The sequence below is a fragment of the Hemibagrus wyckioides genome, linkage group LG07 (assembly GCF_019097595.1).
Source record: "Hemibagrus wyckioides isolate EC202008001 linkage group LG07, SWU_Hwy_1.0, whole genome shotgun sequence".
Taxonomy (NCBI): domain Eukaryota; kingdom Metazoa; phylum Chordata; class Actinopteri; order Siluriformes; family Bagridae; genus Hemibagrus; species Hemibagrus wyckioides.
The window spans coordinates 12,125,632-12,151,435 of NC_080716.1; the positions used below are offsets into that span (position 1 = coordinate 12,125,632).

Here is a 25,804-nt window from a genome sequence, read left to right on the forward strand (position 1 = left end):
GTCCCAAAACCTTTGGCAACATAGTGTGTATAAAAAAGGTTATAAATAATAAAAATTAAATGATTGTATATCAATTCAGAAGTTTGAATATCTCTTTGTAAATACTTCTAACTATCTTATAATAAATATATTATTCATTCTGCCATTTTCCACACAGAGTCACAGGGAGCCTGGAGCCAAACCCAACCCCTGAAATACAACACCTGAATTCAGTGATTTGGAGGGGTGTCCCAAATCTTTTGGCAATACAGTGTAAGAACAGATTAACACTTTTGTACTAAAAAAAAAGGAAACAGAAGTATTTATTGAACGTTTTTATTCCTCATACATAAAGGATAATACAACAATTCTTGTGTAGATACTGATGAAGCTCCACACTCCCGGGCAGTCAGTGTACAGGAAATACTCCGCCAGACCTGCAGAGGGCGCTGTAGGTAAAACTCTCCTCATAACCCTGGCGGAAGTTGTCAAAACTCTACGGTGTTGGAGCATCGACTGTTCAAAACACTGCATTATTTTGAAGCTATGAGTCGTAAAAGAAACCACGGTTTTATTGAAACGGGGCAGTTGGCTGACTCTCAGGCCGCACTGATGGACAGCACCGGACCTCCTGCTCGAGTGGAGGAGAGTTTCTGCGAGCTGGAGCTGGACGAGGAGCTGGTGTGTTCCGTCAGTGAGATCACCGAGCACCTCGGCAGGAACATCACCGTGGCGCTGGAGGAGGCCCTGTCCGAAATCCGCAAAGTAGTGAGCGCACGAACCAGGCTCCTCAAGATGGAGCTGAGGGAGAAAACCGACGAGATCGAGCTGCTTAAAGCCCGACTGGAGTGCGTCTCCAGCGAGCCGAGCAGGAAAGCCGACTTCCTCGCGGCGCCGCAGAAGAGCAGCAGCAGCAGCGCGGAGCCGAAGAAAGCCAAAGCGGCCGCTCCCGCTGTCAAGAAGGAGAACATCGACGCCATCTGTGATTACCTGATGAAGGACAAGAACTCTCGCGGAGCTGCTGATGTGGAGAGCGAGCGGCATCACCAGGCCTCTCTCAGCCCCTGGACAGAGAGCGAGGACATCTTCAGCATGTTGCCTTCAGCCAGCAAGAGACTCTACGACTATGAGTGGATGTCTGGAGTGGAGCTCAACTCCAGCTCGGAGTATAAAGGTAACGAGAGTGATAAAACTACACTAAAGTACATCTAGGGGTTTTTGGGTTTGACATTTTTTTTTACAGTATGATAGCCTGGTCTTAAATGGTGTTGATCATCATCATTAAAACAAACTTTGGCTGAAAGATTAAAGGTCTATTCATATGCACAAAAGTCTATTAGTGCATCCTTTAATGGACAAATAAAATAAGTCATAAAAACTAGCATTTTATTTTTAAATGTAATATTGCCCTGAATAAGCTATTTCACCCAGCAGATGTTGACACATCATCGTGCTGCCTTCACGTGCTCTCAGAATTATTGTTAATACGAGTTTCTCAACTCGGGAGGTTGAACATACATGTCCCCTCAAGTCGTATTTACGACTGGGAAACTTACGACATGATTTTGATACACGAGTTTCTGAGATTGGGGGAAACTTTCTAAACGTGGCAGATGATGTACTGAATGCAGCGTGTGCATATTCACTTATATAGATCAGCGACCATTGCTATGTTTCAAGTTGTACATTTTTACAGCGTGAAAATATTCTGTATTTGACCCAAATTCCATTATCATCAGCATGCTAGGTAAATGAGTAATATGTGTTATGTTGTTAAAATAAAATTAATAGAAAATGTATGAGTAAAACTGCTGTGGTTCATGTTTCATATTCTTTCCGACCACAAAGCTTGTGAACTCAGCATAATGGTAATTACCACTTCAGAAGTGGGAAGCAGGATCATTCCGATAGCACAGGAAGGAAGAAATAGTGCACAAAGATACAATAATAACTGAATTTACACAAAGGAAGCACTCCAAAAGTTTGCCTCCTCTTGATTCGTAATACTGTGTGTTCAACAACTGTTTTTGTTTTGAGACTTATTCATGAGTTAAACTGCCCATAGAGCTTCAGAAAAATCCTACAGCTTCTGCAGATTATTTTCTTCTCCAGCATCTTCTGCATGTTTGCCCCATTTCCAGTGTTGTTTATATGACATAGCTGCATCTTTTCACACTGAGGGACTCATACACGACTTTTACAAGGTGTAAACATTCACAGATGCTCAAGAAAGCAACCATAAAAAGCATGTGTGTGTGTGTGTGTGTATAAACTTTCACACATGATGATCGGTGTAAATTAATATTTTATTTATTCATTAGGTACAGCCTGTCAGAATTGCATATTTACATGAGTCCCAGGAGACAAAATAATATCAATTTACACTGATCACCCTGTTCAAAAGTTTACACCCCCCATGGCTTCCCCTGCGTTGTACTGCTTTCTTGACCATCCGTTTTCATCTGAATTTTTGCACCTTTTGTAATAGTTGTCTTCCTCCATTCTCCTCAGTGTCAAAAGATGTATCTCAAAAACAAATCGCCACTGATGGACTGGAGAGAAATATTTAGGAGACACTTCAGACAACACTCTGATAGATTTGATCGAAAATGGGATCATAAGGTTTTGCACAAACATGTAGAGTTCATGCAGCTCGAGTGCACGCTGTCATTAAAGCAAAAAAGGGGACATAGCAAATACAAAGAAATATTAGATATGTAGATATTTCAAAGATTCCACTTCTCACTCAAGTAATATAATTTGTAGTGAAACCTGTGTTCAATTAGAAAAGAAACTTTTGGACTTCTGTATATTATCCAGTGTTATTTTTACTATTTGTAGTTGGTTTTTGTAGTCAATTCTTTCCAAAACCTATGATTGACATGAGAGATTTGAATGGAACTAAAATCCCACTTATAAAATCCCATAGAGAGAGAATGACTTCCGTATAATCTCTTACATCACCAGTATACATCACTTTTGCCATTATACTGCCCAGTCATACACTGTGACACCATCGCCACCCTAATTTACAACACTCTAAACATGGACATTAGATACCGATGAGTCAAGTATTGATTAGTAACACAAATGCTAAATCTTGGTTATGTTTTTAACAGAAAAGTTGCAGCAGAGAAATAAGCAGTCCCTCCAGGATTTAGCGATCACAGAAATGAATACAAAATTGAGCAAACTCCACAATATTCAGAATTCCAGCAGATGTTGTGGTGATGTCCCCCGACGTGGCCCACATCACAACAGCCAAAACTATGTTCGATTCATGTGTTCCGAACCCGTGTACATAAAAAGTAATACATGTGTGTTTTCACTGGTAGTAAATGAAAAGATGAATTCCAGTTCAAGTGTTTTTCCACAAAAAAACTCCCAAGTTGCATCACGTTTTTCTTAAGAAAAAAATCAAGCATTTTTGGCTACAACCTTTATAAAAAACTCCCCATATCCTGGAGAGATTGTATAACCAGGGAAATGACAAGACAGTGTTATTACTCTTGATTAAATGTCCAGAATGCAGTTCCTGGTGGAACAATACTATCCCACTTGTTCTGTGCGTTTCCTTCATTTGCGCTGTTTACTATATTAATACCAGCTGCATATTGTTTTCTGCTTATTTGCACTGACCCGAAACTGTCATTGGTGTCTTGAATATAAAAGCTTTAGCATGGCTATCAGATCAGATGAAACCTTTTGCGTCTGGTTTTATGGCGTAAACACATTAAGTTGACTGACGCATCACAGATCATGCACATGATTATAGAACACAGCTCTGTGTCCTGAACCGGACCGCCATCATTCAGCAGAAGATTAGAGAGAGTGCGCTCAGATACTGTCAGGATAGAGAGGAATCACTTAGGACTACAAACACCACATCTCTTAGTAGTTGATTATTGGTGTGAATTAATCGATTAAATAATTGATTAATCGGCTTAAATGTTGCTTATAAATGATAGTTCTTTCTTACAGATCATTTGTCATATTTTTTTTCCCCCCACGAAGTAAATATAGAAAAACTTCAATAATATAATGTGAGGGTTAATGAATGTTTAACTACATATTTTTTTCCTCTAGAGCTATTCTATCGATTATTCCTTGTTACAATAACAACTGTGGGTTTAAAAGTCTCTCTCTCTCTCTCTCTCTCTCTCTCTCTCTCCCTCTCCCCCCCCTCTCTCTCTCTATCTACACCCCTCTCACTTTACATCTCTCTCTCTCTCTCTCTCTCTCTCATATTTTCTCTCTCTCTCTACACCCCTCTTGCTTTACATCTCTCTCTCTCTCTCTCTCTCTCTCTCTCTCATATTTTCTCTCTCTCTCTCTCTACACCCCTCTTGCTTTACATCTCTCTCTCTCTCTCTCTCTAAACCCCTCTCGCTTTACATCTCTCTCTCTCTCTCTCTTTACCCTTTCTTTATATCTATCCATCTCTCTATTTTTCCCACGCTCTTTCTCTAAACTGTACTACATCACATCATTCCATGTTTAAGCAAGACTAAAGACAAAAATGACAATCTTCTACAGCAGTTACAGTGTTACAGTATAAGCATTTGTCCAGACTCTGCAGGTTTGCTGTGTAGTCATTAGGCATGAGATGATTAGATTAGAATAGATTCAACTTTGTCATGGGTACAAGGCATGTGAAGTATACACAGGTACATGTATATAAATATATATGTTTATATATGTATATATGAATATACAGAGAATATATATATGACTATACAGAATGTTTATGAACATACATAATATATATTTGAATGTACAGAGAATATATACAGTGATATATTGCAGTTTTGAAAGGGTTTATCAGTGTGAAGGAGGGGATATTACCATTAGTGTGGGGTTAATGGGTTGAAGAGTTCAGTAAAGAGACTGCTGTGGGGTAAAAGCTATTCCTTAGCCTGCAGGTTGTGGACCACAGGCATCTGAACCTCTTCCCAGAGGGTAGGAGGGTAAACGGTAAGAAGAGGCGCTGGTGAGCTATCTACACTAAAGCCACAATACGATATGAATTTGTTTTATCCTGTATGTTATTACCCTTGTTGCTGCTGCCTAGTGTGTAAGAAGAAGTAGAGCTCATAATAAATAATAAATGAGAATGATCATGGTACACCTCAGAGGAGCAAAATTCATCTCTGCAGAATTTTGTATTGAGATATTCAGGGAAGAAGATCTCTTGCCTAGTAGCTATATAATATAATAATAATATTATGTAATGATATAAAATGTATATGTATGTATAATATGTAAGGGTATGGGTAAGCGTGTTTGTTTAAATATGTATATGTTATATATTTTTTTGTTGAGTTTTGGTTCATTTCCCCAGAAACTAATCAGCCCTTGTGCTTTTGTTTGAGCAGGTGAATCTGAGTCCAAGTGTGAGAATGCCATCGCTGCAAGATCGACAGCTGAAGAAGAGTCGGAAGAAGGCAGAGGGATGGGGCCAGTCTCTGACGATTCCTCTGCTCCATTTGCCCTGGATGCTCACGGCTCGCCAGAGGAGGACAACAGCAGCCCAGTGGAGGACAGTATTGACCGATTAGATCCAGGTTAGTGTTCTGAAGGGAGCTGGCATTTCAGTTAAGGTGTGAACAGTAAAGGTGTGTGTGTAAAGGGCAAACTCAAAGAAGTGAGAAATGATGGGAAATGAAGATGGACACGGTTCTACAGTGTAAACTGTTCTCTAAAAGGTCATTTATTCATATGGTCATGTTAGTAACATAATCAGGATAGAGTAAACCAAGCTCAATAAAAATTTATATTCATTTGAACCAGATAGAATTGAATTATGTAAAAATTATTGCTTTTCAGGGATGGCAGGCCTGCGTTTGTTTGCTTGAACAAAGAAAATGATGAAAATCTTTGCATATAAACGGTCGCTAAAATCTTGTTAGAATTATTCTGATTGCTCATTTGTCTTTTAAATATTCTGAATTTTTTCTTTGTAATAGAAATGCCATTTGTGTAATAAAGATTTGGTGCATAAAGACACTATATGGTGAAAAGGTTGTGGACACCGAACCATCACACTCAAACTGTTGCCAATTGCATGCTATAGCTTTACACCTTCCCCTCACTGGAACCAAGAAGCCCAAACTTGTTTCAGCATGACAACGCTAAGTCCATAAAGACATGGTTTGCCAAGGATGGAGTGGAATAACTGCACTGAGCTTCAGCCTAATGAACAAATTCTCACAGCCGCACTCCAACATGGAACACCTTCCCAATAGTGGAGGTTGTTATAACAGTAAAGGGGGATGTTCACCAAGCTCACAGGAGTGTTATGGTCAGGTGTCCACAAACCTTTTAACTGCTTCTTTTTGCTACTTTAGAAGCACAAGCTGCATCATCTTTGATACCAACTTTTTGTTCCTCAGACCAGCATTTCACTGCCCCTACCTTCATCTGCCCCTTCTGTGGAACCCTCTGCCCTGACTCGTCGTTCCTGGAGGAGCACATGAAGCTGATGCACAGAGAAGAGAGCGCTCAGGCTGCCCAGTCTGGCTCCTCTTCAAGCGGAGGGCAGGGCAGCGAGGGAGAGGTGTGGCGGAAGGCAGGCTCTAGCGAATCCCAAGTTCGGGAGAAGAAGGTGGAAGGTGGCTACGAATGCGGAGACTGCGGCCGGCGCTTTAACTACCTTGGCAACCTACGGCAGCACCGGCGCATCCACACAGGCGAAAAGCCCTTTGTGTGCTCTGAATGTGGGGAGAGATTCCGGCACGCCGCTCGCCTCAAGAGCCATCGGCTCAGCCACAGCGGCGCCCAGAGCCCTTTCCCGTGCCCGCAGTGTGGTAAGGGCTTCCCCGTGCTCTCCGGTCTTAAACGACATCAGCGCGTGCACACGGGCGAAAGCCCCTACGCGTGCCCTCAGTGTGGCCGCCGTTTCAAAGAGCTCGGCAACCTGTACACACACATGCGCATTCACAGTGGCGCCACACCTTATACCTGCTACCAGTGTGGCCGAAGCTTCCGACATTTAGGGACTTACAAAAGCCATCGCTGCACCCCCATCACACAGGTACCCAGTGCACACGGTCCAGCGTGGCCACAAGAGGACAAAGTCCAAACTGGATAAACAAAGTTTTACTAGCTTGTTAAGTAAGGCAATGCTGTGCTTTTTTTGTTCTTCAGCAGATGTTTGAGGAATGTCGAACCCTCCAAGGCATGGACGCTTAATGCTAAACATTATGGACAGAGATAGGACACTGTTTAAAAACAGAAGGAGAGTGAGAAGAACGATATGGCCTATTTCGGCACTCTTATTTCTGGATCCTGAAAACTTCAGTAGGATAAAGAATCTATTTAGATCAGATCCAAAATCAGATGTTAATGTCGAAAGCAGATGGTTTTCATGTGAAGGAGGAGATGACTTGAAGCAAGCAGAAATTAGCACATGCTGCTTTAACCCAGGTTTGTTTAGGGAAAAAAAAGAAGACATACAGCATTAAAATATTCTCACATTTAATATGGACTGTGTTTCCGAAACAGTGAGCATGCTTTCTCATGATTTGTAAGAGTACTAGTACTACACAGCTGGTGAAAATATTTTTAAAATGTGTTTTTTTTTTTTTTTTCGTTTCGTTTTATTTTTCGGAAGAGCGGTTTATTTTAGTCCAGTCGGTTTTGCAATCAGCCTGATTTGAAATGCATCTGAGCCTTTTGTGTTTTAGATATCCTTGTGGGAAGAGCAATGCTGCTGTGGCCCTCTGGATGACGTGTTACTGTATCGACTGCTTCAGTAGTTGTTCATGGAATATCCTAAAACTGCCTATTTGTGTTCTAGTTTACTACTTTATCATGATATTGACACTATTAACACACGGTTTCTTTGATTTTATTTAAATATGTCCACTCTTTTTTTAATAGCTGAGCAAAGTCTATAATTTGCAACAAAAAAAAAAACCTATGGAAAGCAAAACAAAAACTTGCTTTTTCACAAATATGAAGACTGTTGTGTAGGTATTTTACATGGTAAGATCAACAATTAAGTTGTTGTGATATCAGTTGCATTATAGGATTTTTATCAAAAATTTTACCCTGTGTAAAAAAAAAAAAAAAAAAAAAAAAAAATTAATAATAATACAAATAAAATGTCTGACTGTTAAATAAGGTAATACAAACTGTCCGTGATCGAATACCATTGGACTGTTCTTTACCGGTTACTGCCAACATAGTTGTAACCCTAATTAATAAACATTATATGATCTAAAACTTGAATCCTTTTGTTACTTCACAAATCTTGTAACCCTGGAAAAGTCGGAGAGGTCCACAGCTCGGAAAGGTGAAGCGGTTTGTAGGACAGCTGTAGCTTTAACACTTTAAAAAACTGGCCTTCAGGTAAGAGTGACAAACCATATGAGATACTTTTAAGAGTTCATGGAGATTCAGCAAACATGGAAATAAAACAATGAAGCATGGTGGTGGTAGCATCATGCTGAGAGAGTGTGTATTGCTTCTGATTCATGCTCTCGGTACCTGCTGACTGAGTTTTGATGGACAGCCTGCTCTAAACAGAGTGCTTGTCATACCATACTCTTTCAATTTTATTATTCAAAATATTCTTTCACAAGGTGATGGAGGCGTTTTAAGATTTTCGTTAGTGTGACATATATGTATGTTTGTATGATTTCTATGGAGTCATCGTTCTAACCAGCAAATGACCTCATCGGATTTCACTATTGATATAAACAGAGTTGAGGTCACATATCTGAAATAGGATTTTTTTTTCTTCAGTAGCTTGCTTCCTGTTTACAGAGATACCACACATTCATGTTTAGTAACTAAAGGCCTGTACAAGCCCTAGGGCCTTCCAGGAACACGTCATACCTCTAGATATCAGGAGTCAAATCAAAACTAAATACATATCTTTTCACACCTGCATTGTTGCATTTCTTCCTATTTATTCATGTTTCTTATTGTTATTACTATCATTACCATTTCATCTCTTAGCATTATCCTTTATTTATTGTGAGTTTTTTTTAGACTCACTTTTATTCTAATGTACTGTATACAACTTTTGTTTTTATACATGCTTTATTAATCAGACTAAATTACTTGCTATATAATCTCGATTGCAGTTCCAGGTTGTAATGCAACAAACTGTGGAAAGGTCGAAGGGGTGTGAATACTTAAGCAAGACACAACATCTTGTGCATAGTAATACACAGATGTTGTGCTTCACTCCGAAAATCAGAATCAATGAACGATGCCTTATGTAGCAGACATCTTAAAAGGAGTTTAGTCTTAATACATTTCAGAGCCTCTGGCTTACCGAGTGAATGCTTCATTATCCTTCATATCATTCAGCTCATATTTATTACCCTCGCATGAAGAGCCACTTTGCAACAAACATGGCAAACAGGACTGGAATTCAGATGGTGAATTTAGTCCGGTGTTCCTGATCTGGCTGCGATCACGTGATGAAGAACACAAGTGTGGATTAATGATTTCTCACTGACACACTCGTGCTGAGGGTGGTGACGTGAAAAGTTTTGACAGTGTGATTATAGTCCTGTCCTCTGCTGTAGCCACCACTGTGAGTGATGAAAAGCACAGCAGCTCAATCTGGACGTTCTCAGGATGGATTCAAAAAGCAGGGAGAGAGAGAGTATTTAGAGGGTTTTAGAGAGAATGCAGAACACCATGCACAGGTCTATTTCTAGGAAAACACAAACCCTATTGTGTTTTTTGGTAAATGGCATCTTTATTTAAAATATAACAGACCTATGAGGTGGCTAGTCTAAAAAAAAAAAAAAAACTATATACATATTAAATACAGTATACTGTAGTGTGTGTGTAGATACACAAGAAAACTAACCACACACTATACTGAAGAGCTCAGTGCCTGTCTGTCATAGCATGTGTAATATCAGTGATTAAACACCAACCCACCACTCAGTGTTTCACCTCTCAGCTGCTCTGATATTACTGTTAATCTGCATCCCAACTGTTTTATATTTTACATGTCTTGAACTGGTAAGCATGGTGGCTTGGTGATTAGCACATTTGCTCATCTTCAAGGGTTGGGGTTTGGATTCCTGCCTCCTTCCTGTGTGTATGGAGTTTGCATGTTCTCTCCATGCTTTAGGGGTTTCCTCTGGGTATTCTGGTCTCTTCCCCAAGTCCAAAGAAATGCTTTATAGGCTGACTGGCATCTCTATTTGTCCATAGGGTGTGATTGTGCAAGCATTTTTCTTTCTGATGCACTTAGAAGGCCAAAAAATGGAATTTGTACCTGTTTTATTGTGTCCAAGTTCAGTACTGAATTTCTTTGTCATATCACACTCCATAGTGGTGCTTTAATAGTAAAAATAGACACTCGGGGATTTGCGAATTTGTAGTTGTTGGTAAGTATTTCTGTTTTTATCAAGCCTGCTAGGGACAATATATTCATAGGAAAGTCAGCCAAGCCAACCCCTTCCTTCAAATCCTCTATCTTCAAAGTAAATGGTGATATCAAGCCTGTTTCTATTCTCTGAGATGCCCCAAGTGTTTGTTCATAAGCTTCTAAAATTGTAAGGCTTTATATTCAACCACTAAAATTCTGTGTAAGGTTATCCCAACAGAGGTAAAAACATGAAACTGAAAGTCATCAAGTCCTGATTAATTTTATGTCAGACTTGCAGCGATAAAATAAGTCTTTTGTCTATACTGATTGAAAGTGTCTGATTAAGTCGATTTCCATTCCACTGGCAGAATGGAACACTGGTATACTGGTAAAAATGGTTAACGGAGGGAGACCTGAGAAAGCAAAAATGCAGATTAAATATATTTACAACCTTTCAACACAAAGAGGCAGATGCTTGTTGACTTCTTTAATATCTTCTCTATATAAAGTCTTATAGGCTTAAGTGCAACTTTCCTAAATTCTTAAAGAATATCAATATTTTTCTTCAAGTGGCCATTGTTTCCTCTCAGGAGATGAATACGTTTAAGAAGTATTCATTAAAATGTACACTCACCAATCACTTTTATAGGAACACATGGACTCCTGTTCATTCAGTCAGTGATTCAATCAGCCAATCACACACAGATACATGTTTACTGCAAACATCAAAATTGGTATGATTATTTGTGCCAGATTGGCTGATTCGAGTATTTCAGAAACTGCTGATCTCTGAATCAGCCAGCCTGATTCTATCTAACAGGATGGCTGTGGTAACTCTAATAACCACTTTTTGCAGCTTGTATTGAGCAGAAAAACCTCTCACCAAGCACAGCACATCATATCATAAGAAAGAGGTTTTACAACAGCAGAAGTCCAAATCAGGTTCCACTCCTGACAACCAAGAACAGCAATCTGAGGTTCCAGTCGGCACAGACTCACTGAAACTGGACAGCTGAAGATTGGAAAAAGACCTGGTGATGATGTGTCTGTAATCGTCCTGTTTCAGATATTAAAACCTGATTGAATTTCAAACCTTGTTTGAAATTACAATAAGAGGCTTATTGCTGTTATTCTCTTCAGAGCAGGCTTCAGGACATATTAACCGTGCGGCTACCAATACGTCTGAAATAAGAAAAGCTTTTTATTTTACGTCGTTAAAATCAAACTGTGCAGCATCTCCAATACTTAAGTTCAAAATGTCACACCTTACACCTTGTATTGATTTTTTTTTCCATTATTTTTTTTATATTGATTTTTTCCCCATGTAGGGTGCATGTTATATCTATACACATTATGCTTAAGTTTTTTGAGGCAGAGAGTTGTTTAGAACACTGTATAGAGTGTGGTATAATCAATAAAATCTAATGTTATAGGTTATGAAATGTTTTATTTCAGCCTCATCACTATTACAAACCTTATTAAGTACAAAATAATGAAAGGGAGGCTTTCAGACATACTGTATAATCAAGTTTTTTAAATGAACTAAGTTCATTCAATCCAATTGAGGAAGGCCTGCCCTTAAATTAACTTCAGGATTTGCCTTTCCCCTGAAGTGCCCGAATGCATATTGACTGTGTTGTTGTAGCTGACAGTGTAGCAGATTCAGCCATTTTTTGACAGAACAGAGGTCTAATACTCTATTCACAGCAAACTAAACTCTCCATTACATAAGCTGTCATATCACTGAGTAGAATGTGTATACTGGCTAAGTCACAGCCACAGCGGGCTATTAGAACATATCACTTGATGCCTGGGACATTAATTAAAGGTCCCTTCACCTGCAGTTTTTTTCTTGCCAAGAACAGATGGGTTTCCACTGGGAGAGGAATCAATCTCTTAAGACAGAACTGGCAACAGCTCCAGCAGGAGTGGAAATGTAAATCCAGTCCAGTCGAGTATGAGCCTCGTCACAGTATTATACACTAGTTAATCATAGCAGCGTTTCTGACTTGCTATTGTTATTAGTTTTTCTCCTGATGTGGAAAGGGCTTGTTCAAACATACTCATCGACTGAGCACAGGAGGTGCCACGCTCCCACCTTAGAATGAGCAGATGTTTCATCACTTTCACACCCACTGCTCATCTTCACACACCGTTACCCTGGAAACTGGGTGCTTCTTTAAATGACATTGTAATGCAGACCAAGGCAACGTTGAAGACTCCAAGAATGGAAAGGTCATATATAAATGTAGAAACGTGATCAAACATGTTGGGCGTGATTATTTGCACACACAGAGAGGAAAACGTCCCGGGCAGATAATACAAAATTCATAAAGCATTACGGTGTAGCCACAATTTCTAGAGTTAGCATACAGGGACTCGATAACAGGAAATGTAAACGAAGTGGGATGTACAATATACGCTCACTATCCACTTTAATAGGCAGACCTGCTCATTTATTCAATTATACAATCAATTCAATTCAGATTTAGCTGTAACATTTTTTAACAGTGGACATTATCACCAAGGAGCAATCCACTCAGACAATAATGCGGCAGCAGCACAATACAGAAAATCATGCAGATACAGGTCAAGAGCTTTAGTTAATGTTCACATGAAATATCATAATCAAGAAAACGCTCAGTCTCTGTGACTGTGATTGCTGGTGCCTGATGGGCTGAGAGTTTCAGATATCGCTGATCTCCAGGGATTTTCACACACAACAGACTCTAGGGTTTACACAGAGTCTGTATGATTGTATGCATTGTGCTGCTGCCACATGATTGGCTGATTAGATAACTGCAAAAATGATCCTAATAAAGTGGCTGGTGAGTGTATACTATTCAAAAGTGTGGACTTGGTGTATGATCTTCAATGAAATATATAAATAAGACCAAAATAAATAAAAGAAACAATATTTTAATGATAAAGGGCTATTGGGTTAAAGACACAGTCATTGATCATGTTTTTTCTGGGTTAAAAAGTTAAGGCTGTATTGTAATGCACTGTGGTACATATTTGGCCATATTTTTCTACCACACCCTCATATGCAGTGTTACACACATACTGTAAATACATAATACACACACAAGTGTGGTGTCTTTGTGGTTAGTCTGCTTCACACATCCACACCCTTCACACCTTTTCTGTAAAGGGTGCATGTTCTGTCTACACGCATTATAAAATGCTTAGCATCTTCATGAGGTGTTTTTTGGGAGGCAGAAAGTTGTTTAGAACACGGCATAAAATGTGGTATAATTAACATTATCTATAGCTTTAGGTTATGAAAGGTATATTTTAGCCTCACTGCTATTATTATGTACGAAATAATGGAATGGAGGCTTTCAGACACACTGTATAATTACTGAGGGTCCTCAAATGAACTTCAGGGTTTAATAAGTAGGTTATTGCACTGGATACTTTCATGCATTATAGTATTTTTCACAAAAGCATGGATGGCTTACTGGTTAACATGTTTGCTTTGCACCTCCGGGGTTGGCATGTGCTAGCCTGTGCTTTGGGGGATTCCTCCAGGTACTCTGGATTCCTCCCCCACTCTAAAGATTTGAATTGTAGGCTGATTGACATCTAAAATTGTCTGTAGTGTGCCCTGTGATGGGTTTGTGCCCTGTCCAAGGTTTCCCCTGCCCCCTGGTGTCCCTGTGTAGGGTAAGTGGTGCAGAAAATGGAAGGATGAATATTTTGTAACTGTTCATAGGGCTTGAATGAAATTAAAAGATAATAAAACTTACACTAAAAGGATTGATATCTAAGGAATGTGACTTTTTATTTAGCAGTTGTTTTGGGTTTTGTGACAGAAGATAGAGAGAAGAATTGAACAAAAAAAATAATAGTGCTTCTGAGTGGTGTGGACTGATGAGTATATCTGTAATGGACAGCTGGTCTGTTCTTATCTTCAAGCTGAAATTGAATGGCTTCACCATCTAGTGACATGCTCTGGCGACTAAGCTCTCTCTGTGTGTGTGTGTGTGTGTGTGTGTAGCCTGAGTGTATGACACAGCAGTACATTTTACATTGTTTTAAATAAACAGTGAAGGAAAGTATTCAGACACTTTTCTGGTTCACACTATAAAGACAAAAGTATTTAGACACCTAACCATCACAACCATATGTGCTTGATGAACATCTCTTTCCAGATTTAGTCTCTGCTTTGCTCTTATAATAAGCTTCACTCTTATGGGAAGGTCTTTCACTAGATTTTCATTCAGCCACAAGAGGATACGTTAGATCAGGCGCTGATGTCTGGAGAAGAAGCCTGGGGGAAATCAATGTTTCAGGTGATCCCAAAGATCAGAACACTCAAGTTCTTCTAAATCCAAATTGGCAAACCATGTCTTAATGGAGTTCACTTTTTGCACAGGGACATTGTCTTTATCTTCAGTTCCCCAAATTTATGAGAGTTCCTCTGAAATACTCACAATTTGAAAATCAGGAGATTGGCTGGACCATGCAAGCACCATGGGAACTTGTGTATTTATATTGGGGGAATATGTGTATTTATATTCAGACATACAGGTAAACTCCATTTAACTAATTATATGACATCTGATGGCACCTGCTCACACCAGAGCTTTCACGGTGACAAGCATGAATACATGCCATCACTAATTTGGCATAATTATTGTAAATAATTACGCAAATCAGTGTATATAGATATTTATGTACACATATAGATAGTTATGTTCACATGCTGCCTAAATGAAAGCATTTTACAGTCAAAACGGTGTTGGGGGAATGGGGTGGGGGACGGGGATACAGGCATGGTTTTATATTGTAGTGGGAGTTAAATGCCCTCACAAGCTTAGGAGTATCTGATAAATTTTGACCTTGTGGCTGCTCCACACAAGAAAACTGAAGCTTTAATTTAAAAAAAGCAAAGGTTATCTTTCAGTTACTGAGGTTAAGGTTAGGGTTAGGTGTAGGCATAGGAAAAATTAGCTGCATTAATATTTATTTCAATGTGAAATCCTCATAAGGATAGTAAAACAAAATAGAAGTGTGAATGATACAAATACAAAGCAATGAAAATCAAGGAGAGATAATCAGAATCCTTTGCACAGGAAAAGCAATTAGGAAGGGGGTCAGCATGACGCTGTGCTTGAGAGTGTGTGTGTGTGTGTGTGAGTGTGTGTAAGAATGTTAGAGTGAGAGGGATGCAGCAGCAGAAGACTGGCGGCTGTTTGGATGCACAGAAGCAGCCGGGAAGAGAGGATATCTCAGCTGTCTCCCGTCTCCAGCATCCTGAGAGAGAAATCACAGGCAGCAAAGACATTCTGCACCTCCTGCATTATTTCTTTTCCTTCCACACTCGCTCATTCTCATGCACTCTTATCTGGACCAAAGAAGGTGGGTCAATTCTTTCATTTCTCTTGCCAAATAAAAATCAATTCTTGTTCACTATTTCAGTGGTTATTGACATGGACTTTTTTTTGCATAATGGATTTATGTATATGTGGATAGCTTAATGCATGCTGTAAAGACAGACTTAAAGAGTAAAAAAGAGAAAGGGTATTGATTAATTGATGGATTATCAATTAACAAAGATGTGCATATATGGACACACAGATGTTTCTTTTTGTATCACCATTTGATCATTTTCTTTACAAACAACAATTATTTCAGCTTTTTTTTTTACAGTGGACAAAGTTGTTAGAAGAACGTCAATCATCTCCCTATCGGTAGGCATAAAACGAAAGAAAAAATATTATATATATATATATATTTATACTGTATATACTAGACTATATATATATACACTATATATACTAGACTACACTAGAGCTGTCAGAAACTGTTACGCTGTTGTTTGTACTGGACGAATTTTAAGTATCAGCAACATTTGCATATAAATGGCAGCTTAGACAAAAGACCGATCTGATGTTGACACGCTGTCTTTCCTCCTCTTGTGCTGAATTGTTTCGCGTCTGGAAGATGAGCAGGTTTTACACCTGAGCAGCTAAATACTGAGCAATCAGAATGGACAGTGCAATGAGCATGGATTTATTACTCTTTTTGCATCTTTAGGTATTTTAATGCTCAATTGTTCAATAAGACAACTTCAGTCTCCAGAGCTCACAAATCCAGAAAGAGTCTATTATACTAGCTGGAGGTTAATAATCCAATAAATCTGTAGTTCTTCAGATGAGGAGTGAAAGTGTCTTTGTTGTTTAGAGAGCCATATTGAGTCCTTATTGTCAGATTTTTTGTTTAATGGCAGTATTCTACGTTTCTCATTTAAAAAAAGAATCCATATCTCAAGAATCTATATTTGTATTTGACTGCCTGATACTTGGACAGAAGAGCAGGCAGTTTTATTTCAGCACTCACCTTCAACAACAAATGATTTCAGCCACCTGCGTGTTTTTGTCTAAGACACATCAGTATTGAATGCTAATGAGAGTTCTAAAGAAACTGTAGTATGAGAGCCAGGTCTCTATATCTGTGTGTTAAAGTTGCTTGAGAGAAATCTGAATGAAGCCGAGCTATTTTAGTGAGCTTTTTTTTTAACCACTGATTTTATTCATAGCACAAAGATGATCATAAAGTTATAGTCATTAGTTATCTTGAGAGTCTGTGTGTTTTTTGTTTTTTAGGTGTATTTAAACTTTTGTAAGAATCTTTTTCAATTATTATGAGAAAAAAAATCTTTTGTTTACTTCATAGCAATTGATAATTCTACTCTTGCAAAACAGAAACCTCATTAATGTGTTTTTACACACTGATTAATAAGATATATATATTAATGTCACTGGAAGGTGAAGCTAGATATTCAGCCAGCGAAGCAGAATACTTTTCATATCTATTTTAATAAAAGATGCCCAAATCCCATTCGTTTTTCAGTATGACCTCTATAAGTTGTACGAAGCATAAGGTGGGAAATGATATGATATGATATTAATACACTCTCCAGTGGTTAAGGTAATAATACTCAGTTTTGGGGCAGGACTCATTTTTAATCTATATCAATTGGAAACAATAATGCATTAACCTTATTTACAATGACATTGAAGACCAAGCAAAATTGTAGAATATTGTTTTGTCCCCATTATTAGATGATAGAGGATCAAATCTAACCTTTTTAAGAGTAGCTGAAAGATTGAGAATAAAATGAGAAAGTAAGTGAAAGACAACAGCGTCCTATTGTGCAATGAAAGCAATCTGATGTCTTCTTTATGAACCAATTTATTAAGAGTGAATTGAAATATCAGCATGAAAAGCCATTATGAAAAAGAGTGTATTGCTAGTAAGGCTGAAAGCGGATGAAATCTGAATGCTTTTCAATCAATTATCTGATGAAATCCTACAAGGTGTTAAGCTATCCCCTTAGGAAGTAAAGCTCTTTTTTTTTTCTTTCTTTAATTTATTGGCTTCGAGATCCGTTTCACTGAGTTTGTGTGTATAAATAAAACATGATATTCTTTTACATAAATCAGTTTCATTTTTCATTTAATCAAAGACGAGGCATGCTTGGTTAGCAGCATCAGTGGAGTGCAGTGGATTGCATTTGTTCATAATGTCAAGACATCCTGATATTGCCACAAGGTGGAGTATGATCTCATTATATACTTCTCATTATAAACGTTTCCTGTACACATAATCACAGAGCACAAGTCTAACAAAAAAAAACTTTTTAAGCCCAAACCCTTTTTAAAGGTTTTGAAAAGCATTCAGATACGCATCACTGAAATCTATAAGAGGAAACATACAGATAGCAGGAGCCATGTTCAGATTTTTGAAGGCTGTGATGCCACACAAAGATTTGGAATCAGATGTTATGGAAGAAATCAATAATAAAACTGCCATAACTACCATGTATTTGTTTAATTATTCATAGATTCATACTGCAGTAGCTGATTTATCCTGGTCAGGGTCACAGTGGACACACACACACACACACAAACACACAAGGGCATTTTTGGCAAAGCCAACCCAGATGATAACTTTTTAACGTTAAGCGTATCATAGCTTTGTTCTATTGGTAGATCATTTTCATTACATTTTAACCATTTATTCCTAGAACAAAGCAAAAGTATCTGTCATTAGTATATGAAAATCTAAACCTTGACATTAGTAGAATGTCTACAAACAGGTTAAATAATCTTTTAACCTGTAATATGTGATACTAGATAAAAGTGACTTTTAATGCCTTTATGCTATAGGAGCTGTGATGAGCCCTATAAATAGAGACTGTAATCATGAGTGCCAGGAAAGGGCTAATCAATCACGGCAGGAAGTGAATAGTCTTAGTGTGTATACCACAAATGTTCATACTAACAAGTAAAGCTCACTGTACAAACTTTGTGTAACCGAATACTTTATTCAAATGGAACAGATAATATTTTCTAAACAGATACAAATACAAATATGATACGGTATTTTTCCTTACAGATAATAGCATAGGATATGAAAAGAAAAATAGGTCAAAAAGAAGAGACACTATAATAGTAAAGGTCATGACACTATTGTTGCATACTCACTGTCAGCTCTTAGCCAAATAATAACTAACAAATGTTACAAAATATACCTTTTCGCAAGCCTGCAGTTTGCTGGTATTTGTGTCATTGTGCACATATGTTCCCTTATGCATTGTGAGAATATACAGTGCCACTCCGTTCACACTGTGAACACACGAAAAATAAGGATGTGTTCTCTAATTTAAACCACATAATATTCTAGTAAGCAAAGTTCAAAGCTCATCTCTAACAACTAACTAGACGCAGCCACACACTGACTCCATTCTGCACTTTAATCTGTCTTTCGACAGCTATGGGAAATATATCCATAAAATACGACAATGGAATGATATTATTCCTGTGAAAGCTACCGTAAAGGGACGTGATGGGCCTGCGAATGCAGAACAGATTCCATTTTAAAGTTCTGTCCAGAAACTTTCATTTACAGAGAGTGCCATATGTCAAATCATGTTAAGTAAATGTATAGTATGTATAGTACAATCTACTGCCCCTCTACCTCTCTCCTTTCTCTCCCCTCCACTATCACTACCTCTCTCTTTCTCCCTCCCTCCCTCCCTCCCTCTCTCTCTCTCTCTCTCTCTCTCTCTCACACACACACACACACACACTCAAATGTCTGTCCAAATTTCTGTAAATTATGAACAGTTGCACTACAGGCTCCAGTTGTAGCTTGCATTTGTGTCGAGAAATTGCACAACATTCTACATCTGTTAATTTGCTATTAGTAAATCCGTAGATTTTACACAAGTGCCACATTGGCAGTGTGTAGCATTGCTGCCTCTATGGTCCTTGGTTCAATCCTAAGCTCAGGTTATTGTCTGTGTAGAGTCTGACATGTTCTCCATATCTGTGTAGATTATCCTGGTTATCTGGCTTCCTCTAACCTCGCAAAACCTTGCTTTATTTCTGATATAGTTTCTGAAAGCCCAGTGTTATTTATAATTTTAATAATTCCAGAAGTTATTAATATTGGAAGAGGGAACTGTCTTGCCTGCTGTGATTTTTTTTTTTTCAACATTCATTAAGAATTATGAATATTTATTGGTGCATTATTGCTGGCATGCTGTCTGAAACAAGTCCTCCAACTGATGCATTATCCTCTAGCCAAGAAATCAAGCCCAAGGTAGATATGCTCTAAGTGACATCCCTGATTCTGTCACGTAGCAAAATAAACCTGCTACGAGTTTAAGTCTTTCCAGCTTAATTCTAGTATGAATATTAACAACTGAAATAAATTACGCTCACCTTCCTGCATATAATAACAGGTAAATGATTTATAAGGATTTGAAGGTCTTACTAATAATAAGACTTTATTATTTTCCCAGAAGGTAAAAAAGTAAACGCTTCATTAATTTGAACATCTAATACCCATTCAACAGGATACTCTTTTTTCCCCTCATTACTGCACTGCTGTTTTAACAATGACATCAGTGTCTGCTCCAAGAAAAAGGTACTCCAGGATCCTTTACTTAATAAGTGAAACAAGTGATGGAGTTCCCCATTCCCTTGTGGATCCGTTCTTTCTCTCTCTTGCTCACTCCGCTTTCTCTCGCTTTCATCACTGAAGCATTACTGAGCTATAATTTACTATAATTTTATGTGTGAGACTGTACAGCTGGGGTTTACTCTTTCATTCTCCAATTCCACTTGCTTCTTGCTTGGTTTTACTTCCAATGCTTCCATCCAGGCAAACCTTCTGTCTCTACTGCTCATCTGCAACTGTCTCGAAGGCATCTGTCTCCTCTCCTGATCCAGTCAGTAGTATTTGCACACTTATGCACCGGCAGAGACCCAGTTGTTCAACCAGTTGCGGTTTCATAGTGTTCATTTTACTTTCTGGAACAAGATCAGTGTGATCAATACTATATGTAGTAGCACACACTCATTGGCCACTTCAGTAGAAACATGGTGTATCACTGCAATTCTCTAGAAATGTTGATATAAGAGGTCAGAGACAGCAGAAGACTATTGGATTTCACTCCCCTCATCCAAGAATAGGAATCTGAGGCTACAGACTCGCTAAAATGGTGCAAAAAAAAATCATTTGGTCTTTTTCCAGTCTACAACTGTCCAGTTTTAAGGAGTCTGTGCTGACTGTACCCTCAGAAACCTGTCCTTGGCTGACAGGAACAGAGTGTTTGTAGCTCATTCGCCTCAGATTCTGATGTACTATGTGTTCTGAGATGCCTTTCTGCTCATCACTTGAGGTTGTAATGAGTGCGTATTTGAGTCACTGTATTCTTCATGTCAGCTTGAACCAGCATGTTCAGTCTTTCTTTTCTGAACTCTCTCATCAACAAGCCATTTCCACTTGCAAAACTGGATCTTTTAGTTTTCTCCACTACTCTGTATAAACTAGAGTCTGTTGTACAAACCAGTAGCACCAACAATGACAACACAGTCAAAGATTGCGATTGTGACTGAGATTGCATTTTTCCACATTCTGATGTTTGATATGAACATTAACTGTTCTTTAGCTGCATGATTACAAATACTAAGTAGCATGATATGATAAGGACCTTTTTCAAATATTCAGCATTTCCTCTTTCTTTGTCACAAAAAAAAAACCTGGCATATTAAAGGATTTCACTGATACTGAAAGCCATTTTCACAACACCAGACCTTAGAAATGAGATGTGATTAGCCACTACCACAGACTGAAGTAAATGCAAACACAACCTATTGATATTCTAGCCACGGATTGTAATTAGGTTTTTTTTTTTTTTTTTTACTAATAACCTTCTATTTGCTATTTTTGTTGGCCTCACTGACAGAGAAGGAATGGGAGTGGTAGACTACAGTCACTGCTTCTCATTTACTTTCTTGGATCAAATTCTCATTTAGCAAACTTTCTTTTATCATGTCTTCCCTCTGCGGCATGTTTGCTCCTTGTAAGCACAGAAATTGGTGTCAGAGGTGCTTCTGTGTTGTGAATGTGGTAATTTTACAGGCGGATGGCTGAGTAGACAAGGGCAGAGTGTGTGGCAGATACAAAAAATGCATGCCTGACAGACACATCATGCCTCTGCTCTCTCTCTCTCTCTCTCTCTCTCTCTCTCTCTTTTTTCCCTGGTCTTTGCTCAGATGAACATAAATTGCTGGACATAAACATTGCACAGTGCTTTTAAAAAATAAATGCTGGATGTTTTTAAGGGATGCAATAGCTTAAAATATCATTTCTTGCTTTGGGTTGATTTCATATATTGTATATATGCAATGAACATTAATGACACTTTTTGTTTCTTTGTGGATCTTACAGATGGTGTAGATGGGCTAGTGTGATTTACAAGGAACAAACATATGTGATTATCCTTCCTGTGGATTCGGTGCCACTCTTTCCATCATGTGAGCAGAGACAGTAGTGCATGAATCATCATGTGATTGCAGCAAGAACCACAATTCTCAACAAAGAGGGAATTTTTTTCACGAGGCTGGATCATATTGTCAAGAGGGTAACCACATAATACCGTGATTCTCCAGCCCTAATTTCATCTAAATAGTTGGAATGTGCTCTTATTGCCAAGTCTGAGTGTCTGAGAGCCGCTCACTGCATCGAGCCTAGCCCGCCGACACCTGCAACCTTCTCATATATGCACATAGGTTTATTTATCAATGAATGAGGAATGTTCAAGCTAGAAATTCCACAGATGGAATCATTTAGTTGGAGGATTCCAACTTGCTGCATGGTCCGTTGCCAAAAAGTTTCAAAAATTGATTTTCCTGATGTGCTTGAAACGCATTCAAGTGATTTAAAAAGCAGATTATTGTTTTAACTTTCCCCAGTCAAGGACACTTTTTGTGGATGAAGGATCAAATAAACACCATGTTTAAACCTCACTACTGTTACATTCAAAACAAAGATACTTTTTTTTTTAATAAAATGACTGAAAAATTTATAAACACAATATGCTAGCTTGAACAAACTTAGTGTAACAAAATCAGATTAAAATGGCCGAAGCTACAGAATACAATGGCACTGAAAACACACTTTCTTCCACTGACATTCCTTTTAATTTCACCATTGAATATGAGGATTTTCAGTCAGAGTCCAATGCCAGCAAAATCATCATCCCTTCTATCTACGCCCTAGTCTGCTGTGTGGGCATCATAGGAAATGCAATGGTTATATACGTCATCCTGAAGTATGCCAAAATGAAAACAGCCACTAATATTTACATTTTGAACCTTGCAATTGCTGACGAACTCTTCATGTTGAGCGTTCCGTTCCTGGCCACATCAGCTGCGGTGCGGCACTGGCCATTCGGATCGATGATGTGCCGGCTGGTCCTTAGCGTAGACGGCATCAACATGTTCACCAGTATTTTTTGCTTGACTGTTCTCAGCGTGGACCGCTATATTGCAGTGGTGCACCCCATTAAGGCAGCACGTTACCGCAGACCGACCGTCGCTAAAGTGGTTAACGTCTGCGTGTGGGGACTTTCACTTCTCGTCATCTTGCCCATCATTATCTTTGCAGACACAGTTCCAGCGCAGGACGGACGGGTAGACTGCAACTTTCTGTGGCCTGAGTCTTCATGGTCAGAAGCATTTGTGGTCTATACCTTCTTGCTGGGCTTCTTGCTTCCCGTAGGGGCTATCTGCCTGTGTTACTGCTTGATTGTGGTGCGTATGCGAGCAGTAGGACTCAAGGCAGGATGGATGCAGCGGCGGCGGTCTGAGAAGAAGATCACTCGTATGGTGCTTCTGGTGGTCGCTGTCTTTGTGCTGTGCTGGATGCCCTTTTACATAGTGCAGCTCGTGAGTGTGTTCTGCCAGCCGCCAGACCCCATGGTGACTCAGCTGTTTCTCATTCTAAGCTATGCTAACAGCGGCGCTAATCCTATACTCTATGGATTTGTGTCTGACAACTTCCGCCGCTCCTTCCAGAGAATTGTCTGCTTCCGCTGGATGGAGAATGGGCCGGATGCAGAGCAGGTGGACTACTATGCCGTGGCCCTCCGGCGCCAAACAACATGTGGTCCACAGGACTTCCCTAAAGAGTGCTGCTTAGCCTCTGATATGGTGTTTCGCAACGGAACATGTACCTCTCGTACCACTACCCTGTAAACTTTTCTCATACTTTTCTCAGAAGCAGACAAAAAAACTCATGTTTTCATATGTAAATAGGTCTGTGTACAATAAGTATTTAAAATCACTTGAATTATTATATTACAAATGTGCTGTTAAATGATTGTAGTTTACATTCTTTTGTATAGGTTTATATATACAGTAAAAAGTAAAAGTCTTGTTCTTAGTTGTAGATATTCAGTATGTATATGTGTCATGCAATTAACTTTAAATGTGTTAAATTAAAGTTAACCATGTCTACAATGATTGCTTTAGCATGGCATCACCTTCCTGCTATATAGTATTGTACAGGATGATACATATGGGATGTGTATAAAGCATAATTACATACATAATAATCTACAGTACATATCATGTTGGAGTCTTGCTTGATTCACAGTAACCATATCTTTCAATACAGTAGAGAAAAATGTCATCATGCGAGGAAATAGCTGTTATAACTGTATAAATCTTCCAGTCCCTCACTCCCTGCAATTAATGCCAAAAGTGTTCTTGCCCCTTTTTTTGTTTCACACGTCATCTGCATTATCTTCATCAAAAATCCAGTGTAACTGATGAAAAAAAAACAAAGAAAGATAAAATGCCTCAAATTAGAAGAAAAACAAAGATTTTTCAATTGTCACTGAAAACAAGAAATAATCAGACCCAAAAGACACTTCTTCAGGATTTAAGACTTTTGGTTAACACTCACTATGTATGTTTTGTTATTCTATAAAATTCCACTTCCTGAACCACGCAGTCAACTAATGTTTTCTGCCAAATTGTAAAAATCAAGCTTGGGTCTTTTAGGTAATTTCCAATATACAGCATGCCAGTTTTATGATCTGGGCAGCTTCTTAACATACTTTATATAGTTTCCAAAGAAACAGTGCCTGGGAGATATGAATTTAAGGACATTGCTCTAGAGAATGGCAAATCAGCCATTTTTGGCTAAAAAGAGGCAGAGAGACTAATATATCACGTCTCACTCAACAGCATAAATCTAAGGAGCTCACATACTGTATACTGTATATCTCCATCATTCTGACAGGGACCTAGAGTATTCCTGCTGTTTGATTTGTCAGAGTTGACTATACATATCATTATGTGGATCTTAGATGGTCTGTGTAAACATAAGACAAGCATGTGTGGACATTCTGGCCTTGATTTACTTAAAAGCATGCACATATTTATCTTTCCCATTAAACACCTCCTGTCCATTTCATGCATTTGCATCATAAATATGTGGTGTCAATGCAAACAGATGATTTTAACAGATTAATTCTGCAAGAAATTTGCAGAAGCCAATTGCCAGGGAATATTCTTTCCAGCTTACACCAGACAACAAACCAAACAGCAAGTAAGTGCATGTTCTTACATGCTAAGGAGGTGCAGAACTGTGTGCTTCATTCACTATAGCGGAGCTATAAAATGTTTAGAATTGATCAACAGTCTTATTCTTATTTATTATAATATACACATACAAGACAAAAATAAAACATCTATCCACATAGACTATACCCAGAAATGAGTCCATGATTATTATAATAATTAATCAGAATGTAACCTGCTTTTCTACAAGCTAAATATCATATTAACAAGTATACATTTTCCTTTTTTCAAATGAATTTAAGCAGTATAAAGTCAAATCTAGTACTCATGCTTTAAAGCATATTTTCTTTTTTTTGTATTATTTTAAACAGTATAGTTGTATTTCCATGGTTTAAAACCAGAAAAATGACTAAATATAAAATTAAGATTATATTCTGCAATTTAGGCCCATAATCTAAATATGGGCCACATTTCAGTCTGGGGCGGTTGTGGCTCGAGTGGTTAAGGCTCTGGGCTGTTGACTAGAAGATCAGGGGTTCAAGTCCTGGCACCGCCAAGTTGCCACTGTTGGGCCCTTGAGCAAGGCCCT

At 38.5% G+C, this 25,804-nt stretch overlaps 2 protein-coding genes across 2 annotated transcripts; both read left to right on the forward strand.

Moving 5' to 3' along the window:
• The first annotated feature begins 462 nt into the window (after positions 1–462).
• On the forward strand, positions 463–8,167 carry znf16l (zinc finger protein 16 like). The gene is made up of 3 exons (XM_058395865.1): positions 463–1,153; positions 5,355–5,543; positions 6,372–8,167. Exons 1-3 carry the CDS (start codon positions 526–528, stop codon positions 7,067–7,069), a joined length of 1,515 nt encoding a protein of 504 aa, XP_058251848.1. The 5' UTR covers positions 463–525; the 3' UTR covers positions 7,070–8,167.
• A 7,369-nt stretch (positions 8,168–15,536) lies between these two features.
• On the forward strand, positions 15,537–25,148 carry sstr1b (somatostatin receptor 1b). Its single transcript, XM_058394145.1, has 2 exons — positions 15,537–15,688; positions 22,076–25,148. The coding sequence occupies exon 2, from the start codon at positions 22,765–22,767 to the stop codon at positions 23,881–23,883; it is 1,119 nt and encodes a 372-aa protein (XP_058250128.1). The 5' UTR covers positions 15,537–15,688; positions 22,076–22,764; the 3' UTR covers positions 23,884–25,148.
• The last annotated feature ends 656 nt before the right edge of the window (positions 25,149–25,804 follow it).

Coding starts and splice junctions, on each gene's coding strand:
- znf16l (XM_058395865.1), top strand. CDS start 526: ATGAGTCGTAAAAGAAACCACGGTTTTATTGAAACGGGGCAGTTGGCT. Junction 1,154..5,354: donor CTCCAGCTCGGAGTATAAAG/GTAACGAGAGTG, acceptor TTGTTTGAGCAG/GTGAATCTGAGTCCAAGTGT. Junction 5,544..6,371: donor TATTGACCGATTAGATCCAG/GTTAGTGTTCTG, acceptor TTTGTTCCTCAG/ACCAGCATTTCACTGCCCCT.
- sstr1b (XM_058394145.1), top strand. CDS start 22,765: ATGGCCGAAGCTACAGAATACAATGGCACTGAAAACACACTTTCTTCC.